Source organism: Uranotaenia lowii, chromosome 2, assembly GCF_029784155.1.
Source record: "Uranotaenia lowii strain MFRU-FL chromosome 2, ASM2978415v1, whole genome shotgun sequence".
In the NCBI taxonomy this organism is placed as follows: domain Eukaryota; kingdom Metazoa; phylum Arthropoda; class Insecta; order Diptera; family Culicidae; genus Uranotaenia; species Uranotaenia lowii.
In genome coordinates this window covers 180,199,588-180,223,821 of record NC_073692.1, presented here as the reverse complement: position 1 = coordinate 180,223,821, position 24,234 = coordinate 180,199,588, and the positions used below count along the sequence as shown (strand labels likewise).

At 36.8% G+C, this 24,234-nt stretch overlaps 2 protein-coding genes and 1 long non-coding RNA gene across 12 annotated transcripts in view; 1 reads left to right on the top strand and 2 right to left on the bottom strand.

The window, feature by feature from the left end:
- Positions 1–24,234, top strand: part of LOC129749152 (Kv channel-interacting protein 4-like) — a 446,730-nt gene that overhangs the window by 219,111 nt on the left and 203,385 nt on the right. The window lies entirely within an intron of this gene.
- Positions 462–6,316, bottom strand: LOC129742130 (uncharacterized). The gene is made up of 2 exons (XM_055733974.1): positions 576–6,316; positions 462–519 (listed from the first exon to the last, which is right to left on the bottom strand). The coding sequence occupies exons 1-2, from the start codon at positions 6,314–6,316 to the stop codon at positions 462–464; spliced, it is 5,799 nt and encodes a 1,932-aa protein (XP_055589949.1).
- Positions 6,514–6,962, bottom strand: LOC129749154 (uncharacterized). Its single transcript, XR_008737938.1, has 3 exons — positions 6,765–6,962; positions 6,618–6,704; positions 6,514–6,553 (listed from the first exon to the last, which is right to left on the bottom strand). It is a non-coding gene; the product is annotated as an uncharacterized LOC129749154 (long non-coding RNA).

Here is a 24,234-nt window from a genome sequence, read left to right as displayed (position 1 = left end):
AATCTTGTTTCACACTTACGATTTGTCTTGTAGACTGTATAATATGGATGAATAGTAAATCACTTCCTGCCTTTTAATCGGTAAACACTTTAGAAAATTAACAATTTGAAAACTGCCCTTTGCTACACAAGCTATCCAGATCGATTCCCTGTTTTTGCCGGTCTTTTTTTCTATTTTGTTTACCCCGTTCTTGTTGATGTATTTAGCTCACTTTCCGACGGGGCTGCCGAGTCGCGCAGTTTTTACACGCTCAACAGTCCCCCACCCGTAAACCTGGTCCGGATTCACTCTCTGGAGCCACCGGATCAGCGTTACCACCAGTATCAGAAGTTGCATGATGAGCGGCACTCTCTGGACCCACCGTCTGGACTCTGTCAGCAATCTCTAGTACCGCCAGATTCGCCGTTCCACGTCGAAAAACACCACCAGTTGTGCGTAACAAAGCTTGACGGACTCTTCCGTCACCAGAAACGATCGGCTCCTCGATGACTCCTCGAACCCATGCTTTGCGTCGACTGCCTTCGACCACGTATACGAGATCCCCTTTCTTAAGAGGATTTGTTTCGGAGAACCACTTGGACCGTTGGTTGACTGTCGGCACGTACTCTCTAATCCACCGCTTCCATAACTCGTCGGACAGCTGCTGCGATCTCTTGTAAGCATCCCGAAGTGCTTCTGCAGGATGCGTAGGTTGAATGACTTCATGCGGCTCGTTGGGATCTGAACCTCGCAGGAAGACATTTGGACAAAGTGCACCCATCACTGAGTCCGTGGTTACAAGAGTTAGGGGCCGGCTGTTGATCATGTCCTCAGTTTCAGCAAGCGTAGTCAGGAGGATTTCGTCGTTCAATCGACGCCCGTCGTCCAAAGCGGCCATGACTTGCTTCACCGAGCGCACCATCCTTTCCCACGCCCCTCCCATGTGGGGTGTTCCAGGTGGGATGAAGTGCCAACTCGTGATAGCAGTCGTAAATTCATCGGCACAAACAGCATCAATTTCTCGTACCCGTTGGATTATCTCCTTACTCGCACCTCGGAAGTTCGTCCCGTTGTCTGTGAAGTATTCGGAGGCTGGACCTCGGCGGCTGATGAAACGGCGGATCGCCATGATGCATGATTGCGCGGTAAGACTGTGGACAACTTCCAAATGCACCGCTCTAACAACCATGCACGTGAACACCGCAACCCAGCGTTTTTCTCTGCGGCGGCCGACGACGACTTCAACAGGACCCAGGTAATCAATGCCCACGAAGTTAAATGGACGTTTAAATGGAGTTAATCTTTGTACAGGAAGTGCAGCCATTCGTGGATTCTTCGGCAGACATTTTCGGACCTTACACCACACGCAGCTTCGTTCGGTTCGTCTTATCAAATTGGTAAGACCGCTAATCAGAAAACGTTGCTTGATTTCATTCTTCACCGTCTCTCGAAATCCATGCCCAAACCTTTCATGGTATTGTTGAATTAAAAGATCTGTAACGTAGTGAGATCTTGGTAGAATTATTGGAAAGCGAAGGTCGAAAGGGAGGAACTCTGCCTTTTCAGAACGACCTTCCATCCTCAACACACCATCGGCGTCGATCAAGGGCACAAGCTTGTAGAGAGGGCTGGACTTTTCTAGTGGAAACCAATTTTGAAAAGGTAATTCTGCATTCTTCTTCAATATCTTGATTTCGTCGCTGTACGACTCGCTCTGAGCCAACCTGAAGAGAGTATTTTCGGCACATCGATGCTCGTCTTGCCGCAACGGAACCACTACAAAGGGAATTTCAACCTTGATGAGCTTTTTAAGCTTTGGAGTCGAAAGGACTGCTTCGATGGATTTGCCAGCGGCTCGGCGCCGGCAGTTGGAGATGAATCGGAAAATGCATGCCACGGTGCGAACTGCAACATTCCACTTCGAAAATCTAGTCACGTCGATAAAGCAACTTGGAAGCTCAACACCGTGAAAAAGGTGTATTGCCTTGATTTCCGTTCGTGTATTTGCAGCGGGAAGATTCTGTTGAGGCCATTCCGACGGCTGCTGGTACAGGAACTCCGGGCCACGAAACCATGAACCTTCGCTCGAAAGATCCGGAAGACGACCCCATTTGGTGAGCGAATCTGCTACATTTAGCTTGGTTGGAACGTAGCGCCAGTCTGTCAGCTTGGAGAGACTCAGAATTTCTCCGATACGGAAGCCGACGAACGGTTGATAACGACGTTGGTCGGATTGAATCCAGGAGAGAACAGTTCGAGAATCACTCCAGTAGAAAATTTGATGAATAGGAAGGGAATGGTTGTTCTTAACGGTGTGACTCAGGTGCGCTCCCAAGACTGCTGCTTTCAGTTCAAGCCGTGGAATGGAAAGAAGTTTTATCGGTGCTACTTTCGATCGAGCCATCACCAACGAACATTTTACGGTATTTTCCACACAAATCCGTAGATACGCAACGCTTCCGTACGCATTCTCCCCGGCATCACTAAAGATATGTAGCTGTATTTGGCCAAATCGGTCAGAAGGTGTCGAGCCAAAGTTACATCTTGGAATCCGAACACCCTCAACCAGAGAAAACATCGCGACCCACTGTCGCCACTTATCCAGGCACTCTCCGTCGATTCGCTGGTCCCAGTCGCAACCCGCTCGCCACAGGTCTTGCATGAGCATCTTTCCCAACACCGTAAATGGAGCCAACAGGCCGATTGGATCGAACAGCGACATGACCGTGCTCAGGACTCCCCTTTTCTTTGGTGGTTCTGCCTCTGTAGCTGCTGCGTTTATGGGTACCGCAAAGGAAAACACGTCGTTCTGTGTGTCCCACATGATGCCGAGAACTCGTTCGTAATCCGTCACCTTGTCTTGGTTCAAATGGATTGACTCTCTGGAGCCACCACCCACTCCCAAACTTCGAAGAACAGCTGTAGAGTTAGACGTCCAATTGGTGATCTCGAATCCACCTTTCGAGTGGATCCAACGTACCTCTCTGGTTCGCTCGATGGCTTCCTCTTCGGTGTCGAAGCTGTCGTAGTAGTCATCGACATAATGGCGATGAACGATGGCCTGTGCTGCTGCTGGATAACGAGTGGAAAACTGTTGGGCATTCAGGTTCTTGACGTATTGCGCCGAGCATGGAGAACTGGCAGCGCCGAAGGTGGCCACGTCCATGACGAAAACGGTAGGATGATCGTCTTCCGGGAACCGGAAAAGAAACCTTTGCGCCTGCTTGTCTGCCTCTCTAATCCTGAGCTGATGGTACATCTCTTTGATGTCACCTCCCACTGCAACTCGTCGCTCTCGAAACTTGCTGATGACCGCCGGAAGTGATGCCAATAGATCGGGGCCTTTGAGCAGGTAAGAATTGAGAGAAACTCCCTGCGATTTGGCCGCTGCATCCCACACCAAACGTACCTTATGCGGCTTCTTAGGATTCAGCACGACATTAAGAGGAAGATACCACACGGAAGAAGGATTGGTACTCTTCAGCTCTTCTGCTGTGGCCTTATGACAGTAGCCTTTGGCCAGGTAGTATTCAATCTGCTGGTTCACGTTCTGTTTCATATGCGGCTCTCGTTGAAAACGTCGTTCCAGGCTCTTCAGTCGGTTCAGCGCCATCGGATAGCTATCTGGAAAAACAGGCTCCTGCTTCCAAAGTAGCCCCGTTTCGAAGCGGTCTCCTACTCGGACAGTTGTCGATTCAAGGGTCTCACGGGCCCTCTGGATTTCCTCCGATTCTATGGGATTGCCTTGTGCTACATGAAGCTCTTCCTGAGCGTACTGCTCCGCCATCAGATCGTGAAGCTGACGATTGTTCAAGCTTTGAACAAGATGATGGTTCAAATAGTGATGCTGCTGCTGCTCAAGTCTCGAATCAGGACCGTAGATTGCCCAACCCAGCGCTGAACGCACGGCTATCGGTTCTCCCGGGGCACCAACCTTGGACTCCAGAGGGGCGAATAGATGTAGGTTGTCGAGGCCTATAAGAACTCTGGGAACTTCCATTTTGGTACTCGACAAAGGAACTCCATCTAAGTGGTGATATTTATCTACGATGCTTCTGTAACAGGCCTTATGTAGAGGCAGCTTCAATTCTCCGACAGTGTGGGCAGAAGACATCATGAACTTTCTACGAGAATCCACGGCAGATACCAGCAGGTCGATTTTCCTCGAACTATCTTCATTCCGCTTAACATTTCCTGTCCACACGATGACCAGGGGTTCCGGAGTTCCCTCGACGCCCAACGATTCTGCTAGAGAGCTCTCAACAAGTGTTGTTGAAGCTCCTTCGTCCAGGAACGCCAAGGTTTGAACCGCCTTTCCTCCATGATGCAAAGTAATCGGTATCATTCGGAAGATTACTGACCGATCGACATTATGATGTGGGTTGCATTCCGCCACGGTAACGTTAACTGCTTCCTCGTGCCTGTGCAGCAGCGTGTGGTGGTTTCCTTTGCAGCTCCGTATCTCGCACCGTACTTTGAAGGTGCACTTTATCTTCCCATGGTCACACAGACAAATGTTGCACAGCTTGAGTCTATCGACCAACCTTTGACGATCCGGTAATGACATCGACGAAAAATCGTCACAGAACCTTAGTTTGTGGTCTGTGCGATTGCACATCGGGCAGGGTTTTCTCGTTCTCGCCGGCATCGTATTCTGCACGACCGGAAACACTTTAGTGTCGTGGGTATTCACGCGCTCCTTCCTTTTGTACATTCGCCGTCCTTCCGCAACCGCAGTGTTCTGCTCCCCGTTGAAGTCAGCCACCTCAGAAACTTCCGACACGATTCCCTTCATGAAATCGGCAAACATACGAAGAGGAAGATCAGTCCTACCTCTCTTAAAGCGTACCCAATCCAATTGATAATCGGATGGCAGCTTATCGACGAGTTCCGCTACCAGCATGGGGTTGCTCAAGTGGTCGTGTAGCTTGGCCGCAACAAGGTGATCACACAACTGCTTTACCGTGATCCCGAAGTACAGGAACGACTCTAATTTGTCCACTCGAGGGGCTTGTACCTTCCGCACTTTCGCCATCAGTGACTTCAACAGCTTTTCCGGATTACCGAACAGTTGACGCAGATCTTCGATGACCTCAGGCACCGACTCAGGCATGAGCAATCGGCTTTGTACTGCTTCCTTGGCTAGTCCTTGAAGGCTGTCTTGAAGTCTCTTCAAATTGTCGGTATTGGTGTATCCACACGCCTCCGTGGTGTATTCGAAGCAACTGATGAATTGGGGCCACACCTCTGGCTCGCCTCGAAAAGTAGGAAGATGTTTGGACGCAGCTTGTCGTGCAGCCAACTGTTCTTTAGTCGGCCCTGAACTAACACTACAAGCTCGTCCTAACGTGTTACGTTCTAACAACTTCCTAATCAAAGCCTGTTCAAGCTTTTCCAGCTCAGACTCTTCCGGTTCGGATGCTTCCGGCTCCTGTTGCGACCCATTTGCCCTCAAATAATGCTCCAACAGCTCTTTGAAACGATGGTCGGAGTCTACGTTTTTCTTCTTCTCCGCTTGAGCCTCGCCTTTCGATGACGTCGCCAATGGTTCGTGCTTGCGTTGGCGCCCAATCCCGCTCTGTTCCGAATCTGTCTCGCCATGCCGTTCCTCCAACGCGTTACGCACAGTGAGAGGAAAACTCCTTGGCGCTGCTGCCGGCTTCTTGGGGTAAGCGCCGCGGGGATCTTCTTGCGTCTCTATCCACGCCTTCGTCTTCGTGGAACCAACATCCGGATCGCTGTCCTCTTCCTCGCTCTCAAACTCCTGACTCAGATCGGCTTTCATTTTCCGGAACTGGTCGCGCATCTGCTTCTGCCGGATCAAGAAGTCCTTGTGGTCCGCCAATTGCTGTTCTAGTTGCAGCTTCTCTTGGCGAAGTTTTTCCTCCTGCATCTTTTGTTGAAGCGCACGCCTTTTTTCGTTCACCGATCTCTCCAATTCCAAGCGTTTGTCGTGCAGTATTTTCTCCTCCTGCAATTGCTGCTCGATCGCAGCCGATTCTTGTTCGAGAAGGCTCAGAGATTCTTGAATCGATGGCCGACCTTCTCGAGGCTCCGTTCCGACATCGCTTTTGGCACTTCCCGTCCGTTTGGAAACGTTCTTTTTAACTGGTTTCCTTATTTTGGGAACGTGCAACAAATTACTGCATTTCGTGCAGTTCCATGGCACACTCTTCACTGCCTCGGTAACTCCCGCACATTGATAGTGGCTCCAAAAGCTACACATGTCGCATTGGACCATGTCATCTTCGCTATCAACTTCCTCGCAATACATGCAGTTGCGATTGTTGACCGATTTCTCCGCATTCCTGATCGTATCATTCGCCGGATCCGACATCTTGAGGTTATGTCCGGAAGATTATAAATCTTCAAGTGTTCGGGAAAAGAAATAATCCTCAAAGCAGCGTCTTAAGTTTTAGCAGCTTGAAGCTAAAATAGATTTTATTTTGTGAGTATTTTAAACTTTAAACTAGATTCAAACAAACTTACATTTAGTTTTCTTCTACTCGGGCACTCACGTATCTTATGATGGATCAGGAAACGAATGACTATTTCGCTTATTTAGTCTCGAAACCTTAGTTAACAAATTTTGTATTACAGCTAGGCAAACCAATTAATATTTTAAATAAATTACTTACGGTACAATATTGTAAATAACGATTGTTGATTTTAACGATCCGAGACTCGGAATTATGCCTTTGCAGGTTAGATTCACTTGAAGTGACCTAGTGGATATAATTACAAGTTGAGAGAAAATTTCTTGTGTAATCTTGTTTCACACTTACGATTTGTCTTGTAGACTGTATAATATGGATGAATAGTAAATCACTTCCTGCCTTTTAATCGGTAAACACTTTAGAAAATTAACAATTTGAAAACTGCCCTTTGCTACACAAGCTATCCAGATCGATTCCCTGTTTTTGCCGGTCTTTTTTTCTATTTTGTTTACCCCGTTCTTGTTGATGTATTTAGCTCACTTTCCGACGGGGCTGCCGAGTCGCGCAGTTTTTACACGCTCAACATTCGGTGATTTCAAGTTTTCAAAAATGTATTTTTTTAATTTTAACTCAAAACCAACACGCATAACTTACCAAAAATGTGTAAAAATGGGAGTTCCAATACAAATATGTGCTATCTAATCTGAGCGTGTCCTGTTTTGACATCTTGATCGAGAACTGTCACTAAGTTTTATGGCGGTTTAATAATCATGCACTGAGTGCTATTATAAAACATGCAAAAGAAAGCTTGGAGCAAACTTCTAAGTTTGTGTGTGAAAACATATGGTCGAAAAAAATTATAAGCATTCTGCATGACCATAATAAAACCGCCATAAAACGAGCTGCACAAAAAAATGCCATAATTAAACCAAAATAAAACTTCCTAATGCTAGTTGGCTTAATCTGTGTTACTTGGGAAGTGAATAAAGAGTAACAGTCTCGACACAGAACAAAAGCCAAAACTTCGAAATATTACCCCAGGTCTACAATCCTACTACAGTTTTTCAAAAAATGTATATTACGCCCAACATAGTTTTTGAGCTAATTTTATCCAAATAAACTGGCTGATGTGTTACAACAAAAAAAGAGATTCTTACTTCTTTATTTTAATTAAAGAATTTTCTACTTAGCCTGGATATTGTCCGATTTTGAGTTGTAAACTTTAAAATCATATGCCCGGATTTTGCAAGGTTTTCAGATAAAATCATTCGCAATTTTCATTCAGATTCACTAATTAAACTACGAATTAATAATTGAACTTCAATTATTGAAGAACAGAATAAAGAAAATCAAAGAATCATGATTCAAATAAGAGATTTCTAGTTGAGATCTGTACTGCCCTTTTCGGTTCATAATTGTTGGGAATTTTCGATTCAGGAATCTAGTTTCAAAAACGATTTCAAATTGGGAATTCAGAATTTTTATTCAGGTTCAAAATGCAAAATTTAGATTCGGAGTAAAAATTCAAAATTTCTCCAAAAACACAAAAACATGAAACTACTATTATAAAATAAGATCTGAATTCATTTTCAAGATTGCGTTCTTCTGAATTTTGGTTTAATTTATTTTTCACACGATTTTAATAATTAAATAAATTATTAATGACAATTGATGTTGTCAAAATAACTTTATCTCTAGGTTCAGGAAAATTCAGCTGAAAATATATTTTATTGGTTTATTGTTTAACATTATCTATATTTAAGATACTTAAAAAACGAAGATTTAAACTGAAATCTACATGTATCAAATATACAAGAGTTGAAAAGAAATCTGATTTGTATCCCAAACATATTTTCTTAAACTTTACTTTTATTCTTCAATATATGATAGATTTTCACTTAAGTTTTTTTTTTTTTCAAATGAAGCCCTAAAAATTTTTATTTATTTTTTTAAAGCTTAACAAAACCGGAAACTTTTAGGACTTATTTTCGGAAGTAATAATTTTCTATAAAAAACTTCAAATTAAAAAAAAAAAACTTTACCCGAATCATGAGAAACTCTTAGCATCACTTTTTTTCTATTCTTTATGTACGCATTTTTCAAGCACAAATATTATAGGAAAAATTGTATCACCAAAACCCCTATGAGGCAGTTTCTCTTACGGCCCTGACTGCTGCAATCTTCATAACCTGAAGAATCTATTGATATATAAGTTGCTTTTTTATATATCTATAGGTATTCTGTAACAGGTTTTTTTTGTAACAAATCTAAATATCAAAATTAATCATTCGACGGATCAAGTGTGCTAAAAGCCACTGTTAGTTCACTCAACTTCCGTGCTTTTGTTGTTGGTTTTTTTTCTCCTTCTATGTTTTCTCTCAAGTATTCGACTCACCCTCCTCTTTCCGGAAGTACCGTAAACTGGGGGAACTTTGATCATTTTTTTCATTCATTTTTGAATATTTTGGAAGGGGTTGCTTTTTTGTAATATCTGAAAGCTTTAAAACCCTTACTGAGGTGAGAAATATTAAACATGATCATTGATTGCAATAAATTCAAAAGGTATTGGTGGTTATGATTAAATGTTTGTTACAAAACAAGATTTCGAGTTTCGGGGTAACTTTAATCACTCTGGTTTTTACGTATCTCAACATCTTCAAATTTATTGTTTTTATGCCATTAAGCACAGAAGGCTCAAAACATCGATAACAGTATTTTTTGTTTGGACTCAATTAAATTTTTCAACGTTTTCTTTCAAAAACAAATATTCTCAAGATGGACAATGTTGCTGCATACATCTAGGGGCAAAAATTATAAACATTTCCTTACTTTTTTTTGGCCTCGAAAATAAATAAAATTTTACCTTCATGCAATTCCCTAAGTCCTCATACTGTTCTCAAGTTCTTTTTTTCTTCGAACTTAATCATTTGATAGGTTTTTTAGCCATTTTTTCTATACGGGCTTTTTCATGGAAAATCGATTTTTTTTCAATATCCAAAAATTATCACCAAATGACCATAAAAATAACACCTAAACTTAACCTAAACCAAGCGAAAAAGTTGAACTTTCACATAAAACAACCCATTTGCTCCAAGAAGCTTAAATTTGATCAGGAGAGAGGTTTGTTTGTAAGCCTTCAAAAAACCAGTTATTTTAAGATTTTAAAATTATATTTTAAGTAATATAAAAAATCTCCTAATAAAAACCAAATTTGGCTTATTTGTAACTCAATTCTCAGGCTTTCAAACGCAGTAAACAGTTTTTAGGTATTTTAACTTTATACTTAGTTAATGATGATTATCAGAAAAAAATTCCTGTTGATCAAAGTTACCCCGCTGATCAAAGTTCCCCCAGTTTACGGTACGTTTCTTTTCTTGTACGAAAATTTTAAAAAGATGCTAAAAAATCAAAAACAGATGGAAATATTATATCACTACCCTTCTTGAAATCGGAGGTTATTGCCAGTATACATTTTGTAGATGTTTTATAGAGGATTTGTATGTTTGACTGAGTTTTGGGAGGTATGAAACATTTTGTTGGAAATTCTCAGCTTGCAAGTATAACCTCATTTCAATAAATTGTAAATATTACAATTTGAAACATCTCTTTCGTTTTTTTCTTTTGTTTAGAAATCTGGAATTAAAAGAAACAGGTTTAAGTTTAAACAAAAACTCAAATTTTCTTGATTAAGTCGATTATTTTCATTTTTCGGAAATTTCTATCGTGTTGTTATGTTTCGAAGACGTTTTACAGTATTTTTGGTTAAAAACACTGTTTTGGTGGATTATGAAATTTTTCTCGTATCTCAAAAAGTGTTTCACTGGGTTCAAAATTTGCTCTGCAGCAGACCAACTCATTCTTTTGAATTAATTTCTCGTCGAAATTGTCTCAGTCTCTTAAATAAAGGTGGATTGTAAGGAAACCTTAGAAACTTCATAATTTTCCAAGGATCACTTCTAAGTTTCAACTTGTAACAATTGATATTTTTCTTTTCATCTAATTAGTTTAAAGCTTTTGATTGAATTCTCGTAGAATTCGTGCGTTCAACTCCTGGATTCACCATTTTGAAAATCTTTACAAAAACAAAAACAACTAAATAAGACTTGAACAAAAGAGCTTTGCACAAACATCGCACGTTGCTGTTCCTGTGATCAGTTCGGTCAGTTTTAGTGGAGACTTCATGAAGTGCGCACGTGTTTCTAAAGATAAAGTAGAAAGTAGGTTGAAAATGTCCATCGAGAACGAATTTACTGTGTTTGCTCTGGGACGCTGGCTGCAGCCAACTGTGAACATCGCCAAGGAACTGTTTACGGAAATAACCAACCAATCATGCGAGAACGTTGATTCTGATCATTATTCACAGAAGATTGATGAACTGGATAAAAGTTATTCACGTGTTTTGAACGAGCTGTTGAAGCTGCCGGAAAGCTCTCGGGAGCTTCAGAGCACAAGTTGGATCGGACGAGAAATCGAAATGCGTCTGGGGGAATGTCGCAGGGAGCTGGTAAGAAAATCTGCTGAAAAACGTTTGGCAAAGACGAAAGTCGTTGATCGGTTGCCAACATTTACTGGAAATATCAATCAATGGAAGACATTTAAAACGCTTTTCGAGAAGCACGTGTTGTCGGATGCTGAGCTTCTGGAGCGCGAGAAGCTAATCATTCTACGTCGAAAGGTTATACCAAGAGTTCGTTCCGATTTTGTGGTAGGAGATTCTGTCGGCGATCAATGGGCTTCTCTTCGCAGTAACTTTGACAATAATCACATTCATGTGCACTTGGAAGATATGTTTCGGAAGAGAAATCTTGATGAGAATTCATCGAAAAGTGAGATAAGGTCGATGGTAAGTCAATTCGACAATCACATCAAGGTTCTCGAAAAATTTGGTTACTCTCTGAATCCTCTCTCGCAACTACTGATTGGACGAATTGTTAAACGTAAAGCTCCGGAGAAGCTTGCGAAACAAATGGAGCAACAGTCATGCAGGACGTGGCCAGCCGTTCGCAATTTTTTGCTGCAAAAAGTTGATGTCAACAGAACTTCGCCTTCGGATTCCGTTGGTATAGATACATGCTTCTACTGTGATGGAGATCACTTCTTGAGAAGATGCCAGCAATTTAAAAACCTTCTTTATTCTGAAAAATTGAAAGAGGTTCTCACTCTCAGGCTTTGCTTTGTGTGCTTCAGTGTTAATCATCGCTCATCAAGCTGTGAAACTTCTCTGAGATGTCGTATCTGCAAGGGAGAACACAATTCGGTGCTTCATCCAAAAAATCAAGAAGAACGACACGCACTTGAGGCGATGCTGAATGGACTGAAAAGAGTGTGAATATTCAATTGTTATATGTTGTTTAAAAATATCAATCATTTAAATTTGAATAAATAACTTTCACCGAAAACCATTCAATTCAATCTTTTCTTCCAAATATCACACCCAGCTTTAAACACAAAATAAGAGCTTGCAGAACTTACTTTTCTCCGAACTATCAAGTGAATATCATCCAAACTCAAATATTAGAAAAACATTAAAAATTGCAATCGAACGCAACAACAATGGTAAAAATCGGTCATTATTTGACGAAACGGCATGCATTTCACATTGAGTGTTCTGGTCGCCTCATTGAAACAGTGATGAATATCACCCTTAAAAAAGTTAGCCAATTTTTGAAGCTTAATAACTTTTTTATCTTAACTTGAATTGAAATGCAACCTTCCGATGAAATATTGGTCATATTTTAGGCTTTAAGAAACCCCATTTTCGAAAAAAATCGGTCGAAGGAGAAAAGTTATTGGCGAAAAACTGGGTTTTCATGTTCCTCTCGAACAAAATGTCTCAAAATCCCATACAAACGCTCGTTGAGCGACCCCTTCCCGTGGTCCAATCCGGCCCAAATTTGGCATGAGATCTTGTACTATGCCCAGGATCAATTTTAGCCTACAGCGTATAACATTTCACAATGTTCAAGTTATTTCTATCAAACTTGCAAAAAAACACATTTTGATATCAGGAAATCACGATAGTGAACGATGCCTTACCTGGAGAGGTTCAAAACATACATGACTTAAAGCTATATGTGACTAGGCTTTGAAGCTATTAAATTCAAAATTACTGTTTAAAAAACACAACTAAACAACTTCGAAAAATTTAACGCACAAACCAGGTTAAGTTTAACGAAATGATTTATTGCTATGAACCCTCATTTTTAAAAACATGTGTCTCATTCAAAATGAATACAAATTAGACACGACACAACACATTTTTGAGTGATTTTTTTCAAGAACTGAAAGCCCCATCCCTCACACAAAAAGGTGAGGGTTTATACAAAATCAGAAAAAAAATACACACATGTTATCCGGGATAATACACATGCCCTTTTCAAAATTACATATTTTGCCACAAAATCAATCGCATTAAATAGGACCAGACCCGTGCGAAATAAGCATCAAAGATTTTAATCAATGCTAGGTAGATCCGGTAAGTTATAAATAAATTATTCAAAAAGATTGTCCCTATTCTAAACTAGAAGTTTTGAGTCAATATTTTCAAATCACTAAAGCAAGAACTTTGAACTTTGAACATTAGAATCAGTGCACAGAAATTGAATACATCAAATATATTACCAGATTTAAATCAAATTAAATTTGATTCTTTCAAATAAATCGCAGATAAGGTTAAAAATCATCCATGATCAATTTTGATTAGCAAAATGATAAAAATTTTAATAGCAATTCATTTTCAAAAACATTTCGTTTCTTTATTTTCAATTGAAAAGTTGATTAAAAATTCCTCTATTTTATTCCGAATTTGAAAGAATATTCGATCACGATTTTAAATGTAAATTTTCGATAAAAAACATTCATTTCGAGCGAATTTATTCAAAACGCAAAGATGATGATTGAGTTCAATTTGATAAAAAAAAAAATATTTTCAAGAGTGTCAGGGACCAAAGTCACAGATAAAATTCTTTGTTATATTCATATTTTTCCAGTTATCAAAACAGATAATTATTGATTGAAGTTTACAATAATAACTTTGTATTTTTAAAACACGACATGATCATTTTATCATCACTGACAAAGTAATGGGTGATTTCTTGAATGATCAAATACGAAACTGATTAAAATAAAAATAAGGAATTTCAAATTTTGTTGTAAATCTTGAAAACACAAAGCAAATACTTATTAAGCTATCAATACATTGAAATTAAGCTTAAAATTTGAAACTTCTAATCATTTTAAAGGCTTATCATGTATTAATTTAAAAATAAGTAGAGTAGAAAAACAAATGCATACTTATGAAAAACAAATTCCAATTTAACTTATCCAATTAAGTTCAATTGAAAACAAAAAAAAAACTATTTAATAAAATTTAGTAAATTTATTTGAAAATAACTATGAAATGTTAATTTAATTTATCGGACCTATCGGAAAAATACAATTTTTTTAGTAAGAACATTTCATAATTATGAAAATGAAAATTTGTTTCATGAGAACTCGCTCATTTTCAATATTTATTAAATTGTTCAAAAATCCTTTTTTTTAAATAAATAACTAATGGTGATAAAACTATTTGTAAATCTAAAGATCATATGAAGATGAAAACGATAAGATAACAATCTAGAAAGATTTTTTCTATAAAAATGTCTTACTTCGTTCAAAACTTTTTTTAGTAATTAAGTTTATAACTCAAGAGTCAACATTTTGATCTCTAAAAAAATGTTTTCGTCCTGAACTGGATTTTTTTTAGATTTTGTCTATCACCTTTCTTTTTGGTGATGTGATGATTATACTTAAGTTGAAAAATGAATCAGTTTTGATTGACATCAATCAATGAAAAGTGATGAACTAATGAATCACCTGATAGAAGTATTTTGAATTAGTTTATTATTTTTTATTCAATTAAGGAATATAATTTTGATGATGATGATGATGACGCTGAATGATCTGAAATATTCTCCAGTTTTTAAAAATTTCTAGTAAATTTTTCTGGCATTATTGAAGAAAATAATAAACAAAGATTTTATTCCGTTTAACAAATTGGTTGAAATCAGAAAAAACGAATTGATTTTTGCTTTTATAAATATCTTAAATTCAATTTAGTTAATCCTTTTTTTTAATTCGCTAAAATTATATTATTTTACAGTATTGAGAAATAAAAACAAATGAGGCCTTTCGAGCCAAAGAAGTATAAGTGCGTAAAAGCTGATTTCGATAAAAATATGCAAAGCATTTTACCCCGTTTTCGGAAAAAAAAAACAATATCAACATATTTGACGTAAATTGAGGCGATACATGTTTTTGATTTTGGCACTTATACCCCTTGGCTTCAAATAAAATGCGGCTTTTAGTTAGTAGGGTTTTTCCACATAGACCAAAATATAAGAAAACAGTTGAATAAAATTATGTTTTAAATAGCATTTCTCACGTGAGCTTTCATTGCGTCTTATGAAACACGACTAGTTTATGTTAGTTTTTGTATTTTTTTCGTAATAAAACTGTTTGTCTACATTCCGTTTCTTACGACGTAATAGGGGAACTGGGGGTAAAACGCCCAGTGTGGGCAAAACGCGCCAGTGCGTTATCTAGCTAGATATACACTTATTTTAAGTATTCTGTACGTTATTCCCTTCTAATTAACAGTAGAAACCTTTTGTACAAAAAATAAGCATCAAATATGTGATAAATCCCTGCAAAAATCCAAAAATATAGCCATATTCCTTGCAATTTGTGCCTTGACTTTCGTAAGGAATTACGACATCTATCAGCAAAAAAAATTACCTGACATCTTTTTAAATGATGGACATTGGTCTTGAAAATCATCACAAAACGAAAAATTTCCTTATTCAATTATTTTTTCTGATATTTAGAACGATTTTTAATAAACATGTCTAGGTAGGGCAAAACTCGCAATGTCCGTTTATCTTTAAACATGTTTCATGTTTGTTGAAATTTATATGCAGTTTCATCACAACAATTTAAAAGATGTTTATATGTTGTATTGGAAAACCATAACTTGAAAATAAACGACTATATATTTAAAATTCCTAAATTTAATATAGATTTAATTAACAACTCACAAGAATTTCAGTATATCTGGCAGCACTGCGCGTACATTTTTCCATCTGTGAAGTAGAATAGAAGTGTTTCCACCTGGCAAACACTTTCGGAGGCACTTGAATCAATAAACACTTATTAAAGGTTAAACGGCGCGTTTGGGTACACATATGCGCATTATGCCCCTACCGATTCTGAAATCCAATTTTTAACCTACTTTTCAAACTTCACTAAATTTGTGGCCTTTTTAGACCTTCCAGTTATTCTAACTACCAGATTTAGACAAAAAGTAAACCAAACTTACAAACACAAACGAAAATTAAAGTTAATGTTTTCAAATGTACTCTAAAACAAGGCTTTCTTCTTAACGTGGGCATTATGCCCCCTCTTCCCCTACAAGCTTACGCGAGATATGATGTTTGGCGATCAAGGATTCGTTCTCTAGATGCTTATCTCAGTTTTTTTTAAATTTTGTCACTTATACCCAGGGTTAGCATCATTCAACGTGGCATCATGACTGTGACTGTTGAGCCTCTTGGTCCGTCAAACTCATTTGACTGTTCCTTAACGACCAGTCACTTCGTTTGCCAGTCATTTATTCCCCAGTCATTTGAAGCTAAAAGAATGAATTAGTCAAGCAATCGCATCCAAACGACCGATGACGAAAAAGAAACGCATGTATTACTATTGTTGCTCCTGCCAGCAAGCCGAAGACGAAAAAGAAAAACATTTATTATTATTGTTGCTACTGCCAGCAAGCCCGTTTTCGGTTTTTTATTGCTATTGTTGCTCTCTGCCAGCAAGTCGTTCAATTAGTTGTACCCAGTGATGTCAACCTTCCAGATTTTCTCTGGATCTTCCAGACTTTTTGGACTTTTGCCAGACATTTTTCTAGGTTTCCAGACTTCCAGACTTTTGTCATTTCTTCCAGACATTTCCAGACTTTTGAGTTTCGACATATACTTTTCGAAAAAACAGTCAAAATTCAAAATTTTTGTAGCAAAATGGCAGGAAATAATACGAAATAGTAATAGAAGAGTGAGGAACGCCACGAAAATGGTAGTTAAACAGGATGTTAAGCGTAGCACAGCTGACACCACCACAATATTCTCAGGCATTGATAGTGTAAAGAATTTATGATTATAATGAGTGATATACCATAGACTGGAATATTGCGATCTGGCGATCAAAAAAAAAAGGTCATCACCTATAAAGATTGCCATCCAGACTTTTCCTGACAATTCCAGACTTTTTTCAATATCTTCTAGATATTTCTCAAAAATAGCATCACTGGTTGTACCTGCCGTCAGCAGCCGATCGAAGTGTGAAGAGATTTGTCAGTCACTCTCAGGAGAAATTTTGACCATGTGTAGGAGCTTCGCCAGTCGCATGACGGAGAAATGTTGATTGTTGTCAGTTGTCGTGCTTTATCCGCCATGCGAGTAGTGACGCTCCGTCAATTGAGTACGGTGCCGGTCGTTTGATGGAAAAAAAAACTAGTCGGGTCAAGCGTGACGGGCGAAATTTACCAACCCAGCTTATACCTCTAGCCCTTGTCTCCAAGGACCTCAAATATGAAACTTCTATTATTTTTTTTCACAAATGTGAAAATTACTTGTGGTCTTGAAAAAAATAGATAATACCTTAATTATATATTTTTTTATTTTATCTTAAAAAATCTTGACCGTGGGTGGTTTTTCACATGATTTTGATGATTTGGGACGAATTTTTACAAATTCATCATTAATTAGTTAAATTTGCATTTCATTTGTTTACTTTCGTAATAGTTTTGTATTTGATTTTTACTAAAGAACTTGCATTTTAAAAAAGTGTAGGGCTTTTCAATATTTGCTTTTTTAATTTGAAAACATCTCGAAATTCGTCCGTACCTAACCAAAACGGTAGAAATTTTATTGTTTTTTTTTTATTTTTCCAAAACATCTAACTTGGACTTGATAAGTGCACATGGGGAAACTTTTGAATTGTTTTTTTTTTTATTTGAATTTTTTAAACTGTAGAAAAAAAAAACGCAAATAATGTACTTAGAAAAAAATAGGTTTATGCTCTTTAACGAGATATGTGAGATATTAGTTGAAATAGAGAAGAAAATTACAGAAATATAATTACTGTTCAGTTTTTCATTATGTATTAAGAAATGTATACACAAGCACGTTACCATTTCAAAGCACATTGAATTTCAAAACTATGCATCATTCTGTTGAAGTTTAGTAAAAAATTAGACAATTGAAATATTTACTAGAAAGGGTTTCAATATTTTCAATCGCCTTTGAGAATATAACAAATTATGTTTATAAAACGCCATTCCAAAAATTGAATTTTTTCACGAATATTGGAGCTCATATAGGAAAAAATTGATTCGTTTTTAAAGGATTTAGTGTTTTTTAGGGTTTCAAATCGTTCAAAAATAAGCTCAATCTAGCTTTCAAAATGTTTCATATCAATTGTAGTATCAGAATTTGTACAGTATAATGATAATTTCACAGCACTTTTACGTGCAAAAATGATTTTTTTAAAATAATAAGCAATATTATTTTAAAAAAATCAAATATTGGAATGAACAAAAAAATAAACAGCAATAGGAAGGACGGAAGGAAAGTTTCTTATGATTTTTAATTTCTGCGTGTTGATACTCGGTTTAAACTTGATAATTACCATTTTACTGGTCTGAATGTTTTCGTAATTTATTAGGCCTTCCAAAGTCCCTCCAAATGCAAACTGATTCTCAATGCTCGCTTGGAAGCTCTCCACGGTTGAGACCACTTTTAAAACCACTGATATGAAGAAACCAAATTTCAAAATTATTTCAAACAATGTGTTTTTAAAGCACATGTAATGTTTCAAATGTTGTACAAAATAAGAAATGTAAAGGATTTTTGAATCCTTGGATGTTCTTAGTTCAATTTTTTCTTAGACCAAGGGAAAAATAATTCTAATATTGTAAATCTGGAAAAGTCTTCGCACGCCACACGAAGACTGTGGCCACCCATGATATAGACCTATTTTAAGAGCTTCAGGGTGTCAAAATTAAATAAATTAGCTCTTTATGTCTCACTTTAGAAAAGAAGAGCTTGTGGCCTTGTGTAATGCATCCAAACCCTTTTGAATGTGGAGCTAAACATTTGGAAGATCAAGAAGCACAACATAAAATTTAAGCTGAAATTGCTAACTTGAAAAAAAAATATCAATAAAAATTTTCAATGATATACATGAAAGATTTTTTTTATCAGTTATCAGTTATCAATAATGAGGCTATGGATGAACTTGTTCAGAAACATTCCTCTATCGAAAAAAAAACTATTTTAAAGACGAGGTAGTATTTTTGTATGTCAAGATTTAAGTTTAAATACAAAAAGTTGTTTAAATTGTAAATCGAAATTGACAATTGAAATTAAGTTTCAAATAAACTAAATTTCCTCTCCTAGTTCGATACAAAAACGATTCGTTGAGGTGTATACCCAGATATCAACAGGCGATAGAAGCGCTGAGAATTTGGGTGATGGTTCTCCATTAGTGCAAGTGGGATGTAGCTAAAATTTCACCCAATTTATGACAGTTCTTACGGGTTCTCAAGGAAAGATACAATGAATTTTGGCTTCGAACGCCCATTGCCCATTGTGCTCTGATCCGCGATGCCAGGTAAATGTTTCACGTTTTGTAGATAGGAAAAAAGGTAAAAAGGGTGTAATTTTTTTAATGAATTTAAAATTCATTTTACTACGGCTTTTTACTTCAGAGATCTCTTAAAAAGTAAGTAGAATCAACTTTTGGGTCTTCTTCTGGTGTTTTGAAAAAATATTGATAGCTAATAAGCGATAAATTCAGTTTTAAAAACTGGTGTTTTTCTTGCTAACATTCATTCAAAAAAAATTGTTGGAGATATTTCTAAGCTAAATTTACGAAAGTTCTGTTTTGGAAAGTATTCTAACAAGGAAAAAACCTGGTTGAAGAAACTGGAATTTTATCCTAATTTCTGTGAACCAAAGTAACAAATTTGATGGTTTTTTTCTCTGGAATCAACGGAGTGTTTGAGTTGTTTTTTTGTACTGGAAGAAGATTTAAAATTATTTAGATTTTTTATAGATTTATTTCAGAGTTGTATTTCATTTATGAAAAATGCACTTCTGAAATGTCTGCTCTCATGTGAGAGCTGTTTGCAAATTTTTCGAAAATTTTTGTTGGAAATCAAATGTATTTCTGTCGGCGTGTCTTGCAAGTACCTTATAATGACAAAATTTTGCCCAATTATTATTAAAAAAATAACATTAGGAGCTAATTTCCTTTTAATTATATGCCTGTTCCTAAAAACTTCCCAAATTCTCTAAGCTCTAGTATGGAGCTTTTTGTGGCGCTACTGTTTGGTTAATATCTCGGATTTGAAATTCAAACCCTACTTTTATTTCACAATAGAGCGTTAAAAACATCGCATTCATCGCATCTAGCTGTTTCCTGTTTAAACTCTCTCTTTCGATCCACATTTGCTGGAGAGTTCTTCGGGATAGCACGTGTTTTGAGGTCAAGAAGCTGTTTTACAGGAAGTGTTCGAAAACATGTGCATCGAAAACGAGTTTACTGTTTTAGCGCTGATCCGCTATATGCAGCCCATTGTGCATCGCGTCAGGGAACTTTTCGCGGAAATATCCAAGCGATCGTACGATAATTGTGATCAGGATTTCTTCTCGCAAAAGATTGACCGAACGCGTGATAGTTACTCTCGCGTTTTGAACGAGCTGTTGAAGCTGCCGGAAAGCAAGCCGGAAGTGACGAACGCGAGTTGGATTGGAAAAGAAATCGAAATGCTTTTAAAGAAATGCCGCCAGCAGCTGGGACGAAAATTTGCCGACAACAAATTGGCCAAGATGGAAGCTATTTCTCGAATACCAAAATTTGGTGGATACGCGAATGTTTGGGAACCATTCAAAAACCTTTTTGAAAAACACGTGTTGTCGGACACCGAACTGCAGGAACACGAAAAGATAAATATTCTACAGCGTAAGCTTAGAAATTCAGTTTTTACTAAATACGCTATAGGAAATTCTCTCGGTGCTCAATGGGCTTCGCTCTGCCGTAGCTTCGAGAGAAAGCTCGCTCACATGCACTTGGAAGATATGCATCGAATACAAAATCTCAACAAGAACTCATCGAAATTAGATATTTTACAGTTTATAAGAAGTTTTGACAATGGCATCGAAAGTCTCGAAAAGTTTGGTTACCCTCTAAGTCCTCTCTCGGAACTAATGATCTGTCAGATGGTTCAACGCAAATCTCCGGAAAACATAGCGAAGCAATTGCGGAACGGGTCATGCGAATCGTGGTCGGACGTTCGCAATTTTTTTCTTCAAAAAGTGATCAACAATGAAGTATCAACAAGAACAGCAAAACCTCCGGTTCCCAAAGCGATCAAGGGCAAGTGCTTCTACTGTGCTGAATACCATTTTTTGAGAGATTGTCCAAAGTTCCGTCAGATTTCACACTCAGCAAGACTAAGAATTGTGTTTGAGCGCAAACTGTGCGCTTTGTGTTTCGCTTTTCGTCATCGTCCTGCAAAATGTAAGATTGAATTGAGATGTCAGCTCTGTAAGAAGCCACACAACACGTTGATACATCCCAAAAATAAGGACGAGCTGATTGCAATCGAAGCGTTTTGAAATAAAATTGAAAAGAATAAGTGATCCCTTTTTGAATATGAAATAAATTATTCAGAATTCAACAATATTTGTTATTTTTCACCTTCCGAAAATCCTAGCTCACGGTGTCTTTTTGAAGATCAATTCGTAGTAAGTTTCCGATCATTTCTACTTAGTTCTTCTTAATCATGTTTGTGATGCAACTTTCCTTGTTTTGTTTATAATTTTTGTTTATTTTTGGTTCATATTTGCTATTTTTGACATTCGTCATCGTTGTTTTGGCAATTTTTTGTCATTTTTGTATTTGTTTTTTTATGACGTGAAATATTAGACATATTTCACATATCGCTTGAAGTTCTCCTAAAAGTTCCAGATGTTCATTAGAATGAGTTAGCAGATATATTAGATTTGTGTGCAACGAAGCATTAGAGAATATTGCTTTTGTGCTCTGAAATTTCTGTTCGGAAGTTCATTGTATAGGTACTTAACGATTGCAAAAATTACGATTCAGAGATGCCTTCATGAATACGGGAAATTTAGGTAAGGTATTGAAAATTTTTGTTAATTGTATTTCTTTCGTATTCCTTGTATAAAATGTGGTAAACACACTTCATATTCTAAAACAAACAAGTTCATATTTCTGTTTAAATGGCTCTCATAAAGAAGAGTAAATATCGCAAAATTTCACAAAAAGAAGAGTACGGCCATCTCTAGATTGAAAAACAGTACATGTACTCTTAAAAAAGTACGTATGGTATATAGAGTGTCCATTTCCCGGCCATTTTCCCGTCCCCGGGAATCGGGAAATCTGATGGCCTGTTTCCCGGGAATTCCTGGGATCCCGGGAAATATTCAAAAACATGTAAAATATATGCACTTTGATTCAAATGTACATAATTTATCGAACCTTTTGTGCAAACAAGCCCATAATATGTTCAAAATAAACTCTTCATAATGTTTTTAACTTATTTTCAATCAAATAAATCAAACTGTTTTCAACTATGAGAAATAACCTGAATATGTCAAATAAAGAATTTATTCATGCAATTAGGGGTTAATTAAAAGAAATCTTTTTATTTGTTCGATTGTTCCAACCTTTTATCGTTTTTCTAAACATTTTACATATTTGCTCTTCATATGTAAAAAGATACGATGTATTTTTCATTTTTAAGTTTTGAAATTCATCTGGCTTTCAAAGCCAGAGGAAAACAAGTGCATAAATGTTACTTTCGAGGAAATACAATCTGCGTACCTGCTGCGCGATTTCTCATATATTTTTCGAAGTGAATGAAAACGGTGTGGAAATACATAAAATCCTTCAATACTTATCTATTTGAATAAACATCAATTACACCAAATGGCTACCAAATGTCTACTGCCACAAGAAACGGAATATTCTCAATGAGTTTTGTATGACACATTAAAAAAAACAATAAGAATGGTTTCGGGTGCTATCAGTCTTTTCTAGAGAAATAATTCTAGGGATTGAAACTATGATTCCCAGGAATCGGGAATTCCAAAATTTTCAAATTTCCGGGAATTCCGAGAATTCGAGACGGACACTCTCATGGTATACTACAATCAATTTTTCCAAAACATATATCAATAGAAACATTTTAATGCCTGTTAAAAATGTTCCGAACATTTTATACAGTTACTAGCAGACCCGGTAAACTTCGTCTTACCATGTTCAATTTGGCGTCCATTTTATATTTTTCCTAGTTTTCTTTACATTTCCCTTCTTTCCCTTTACTCGAATCGTCCCGCTCAATTCTATCAAAATTAAACCAAAGAGTTTAAACTCAACGGGTCTTTTAAAATCCAATTTTTTGTAACTTGTTAAATAAATAACTGTATGTTGATAATATGTATGTTTCATTTGCTTTATTCCATTCAGTAGATTTATTTCGTTCTGCTATATTGTTTTAATATCGGGACAATTTTTGGAGTATTTGCCGAATATTTTGCCTAACGCAGCGCTTTCAGCTCCCAATAAGCTTTGGATGGTGTATTTTTTAGAGCTATAGAAATGAAACACATAAGAAAAAAAATTTTACTAAACATTTTCAAACAGCTTATTATTCACCATCCTCATGCTTCGAAGCAGTTTGAATTAAAATCCATATTTTCACCAAATCATTTCCAAAAAGTTTCGCCTGATACTTAAGTTATAGACTTTACACATTTCAACTTAAAGTGTTCCCAACAGCACTTGTCATGGCATTAAATCTGGTGATTTTGTGTATGGCTAATTCCTTTTTTTATTCAAGCAAAAAATGCCAATTAATTCCTTTGAACTTTAATCCAATCAATCAAAGAAACGATTGGTTTTGAAAAGAGGAAAACATATGTTTAGATATATTCACCCATTATTTTAAAGATTTTAATTCAAGCAGTTCTGATTTCTAAATTTCCTGAACATTGTTGGTGGTGATCTGCGATTTCATTTAGGATTACGTTGTATTTTAAAGATTTAATAACATTTAATTGATAACCATTTTTTTTTTAAATTTAATAGATTGAAAATAAATAATCTGTTCAGGCTACGATGGTTTCATGAGTTCATTTTATTTCCTGGAAATTACAATATAAACAAAACCTTAATAAAAATTATGTTTCTTTTTTACTTTAAATCCTAATTTTCAAAAATGAAACACCGGTCAAATCCTAACGAATATCACCACAGTTCAATTTTCATATGCTCTGGAAAAAGTAATATTTTCAAAAAAAATATTAGTTAGATGTTGACAAAAAGAAATATTGAAGTATATATTTGTCCCATTTATTGGGGCAAGTGAAAACACATAGGTCTTTTTAGATGCGTCAGTGAAAAGACTTTAAAATAAATTTAATACTTGTTCTTGTTTGTCTGTTTTATCAACTGTCATTGCTATATCCTAACTTTTTCTCCGGAATAAATTAGAGCTTGGTACTTCAATTTCACTGAATGCTGTTCAACCAAAAGACCTTGATTTACAAAGACCTTTATAAAAATTTTGAATATCAGCTTCAGATTCAAAACTCGGGATATCCTTTCTGGCCATGACGATAAAATTCTTAAAATGTAGATGTTTCATAGCTAAATTGCGCGTTTTCACTTATTCCACCTAAGAAATTAC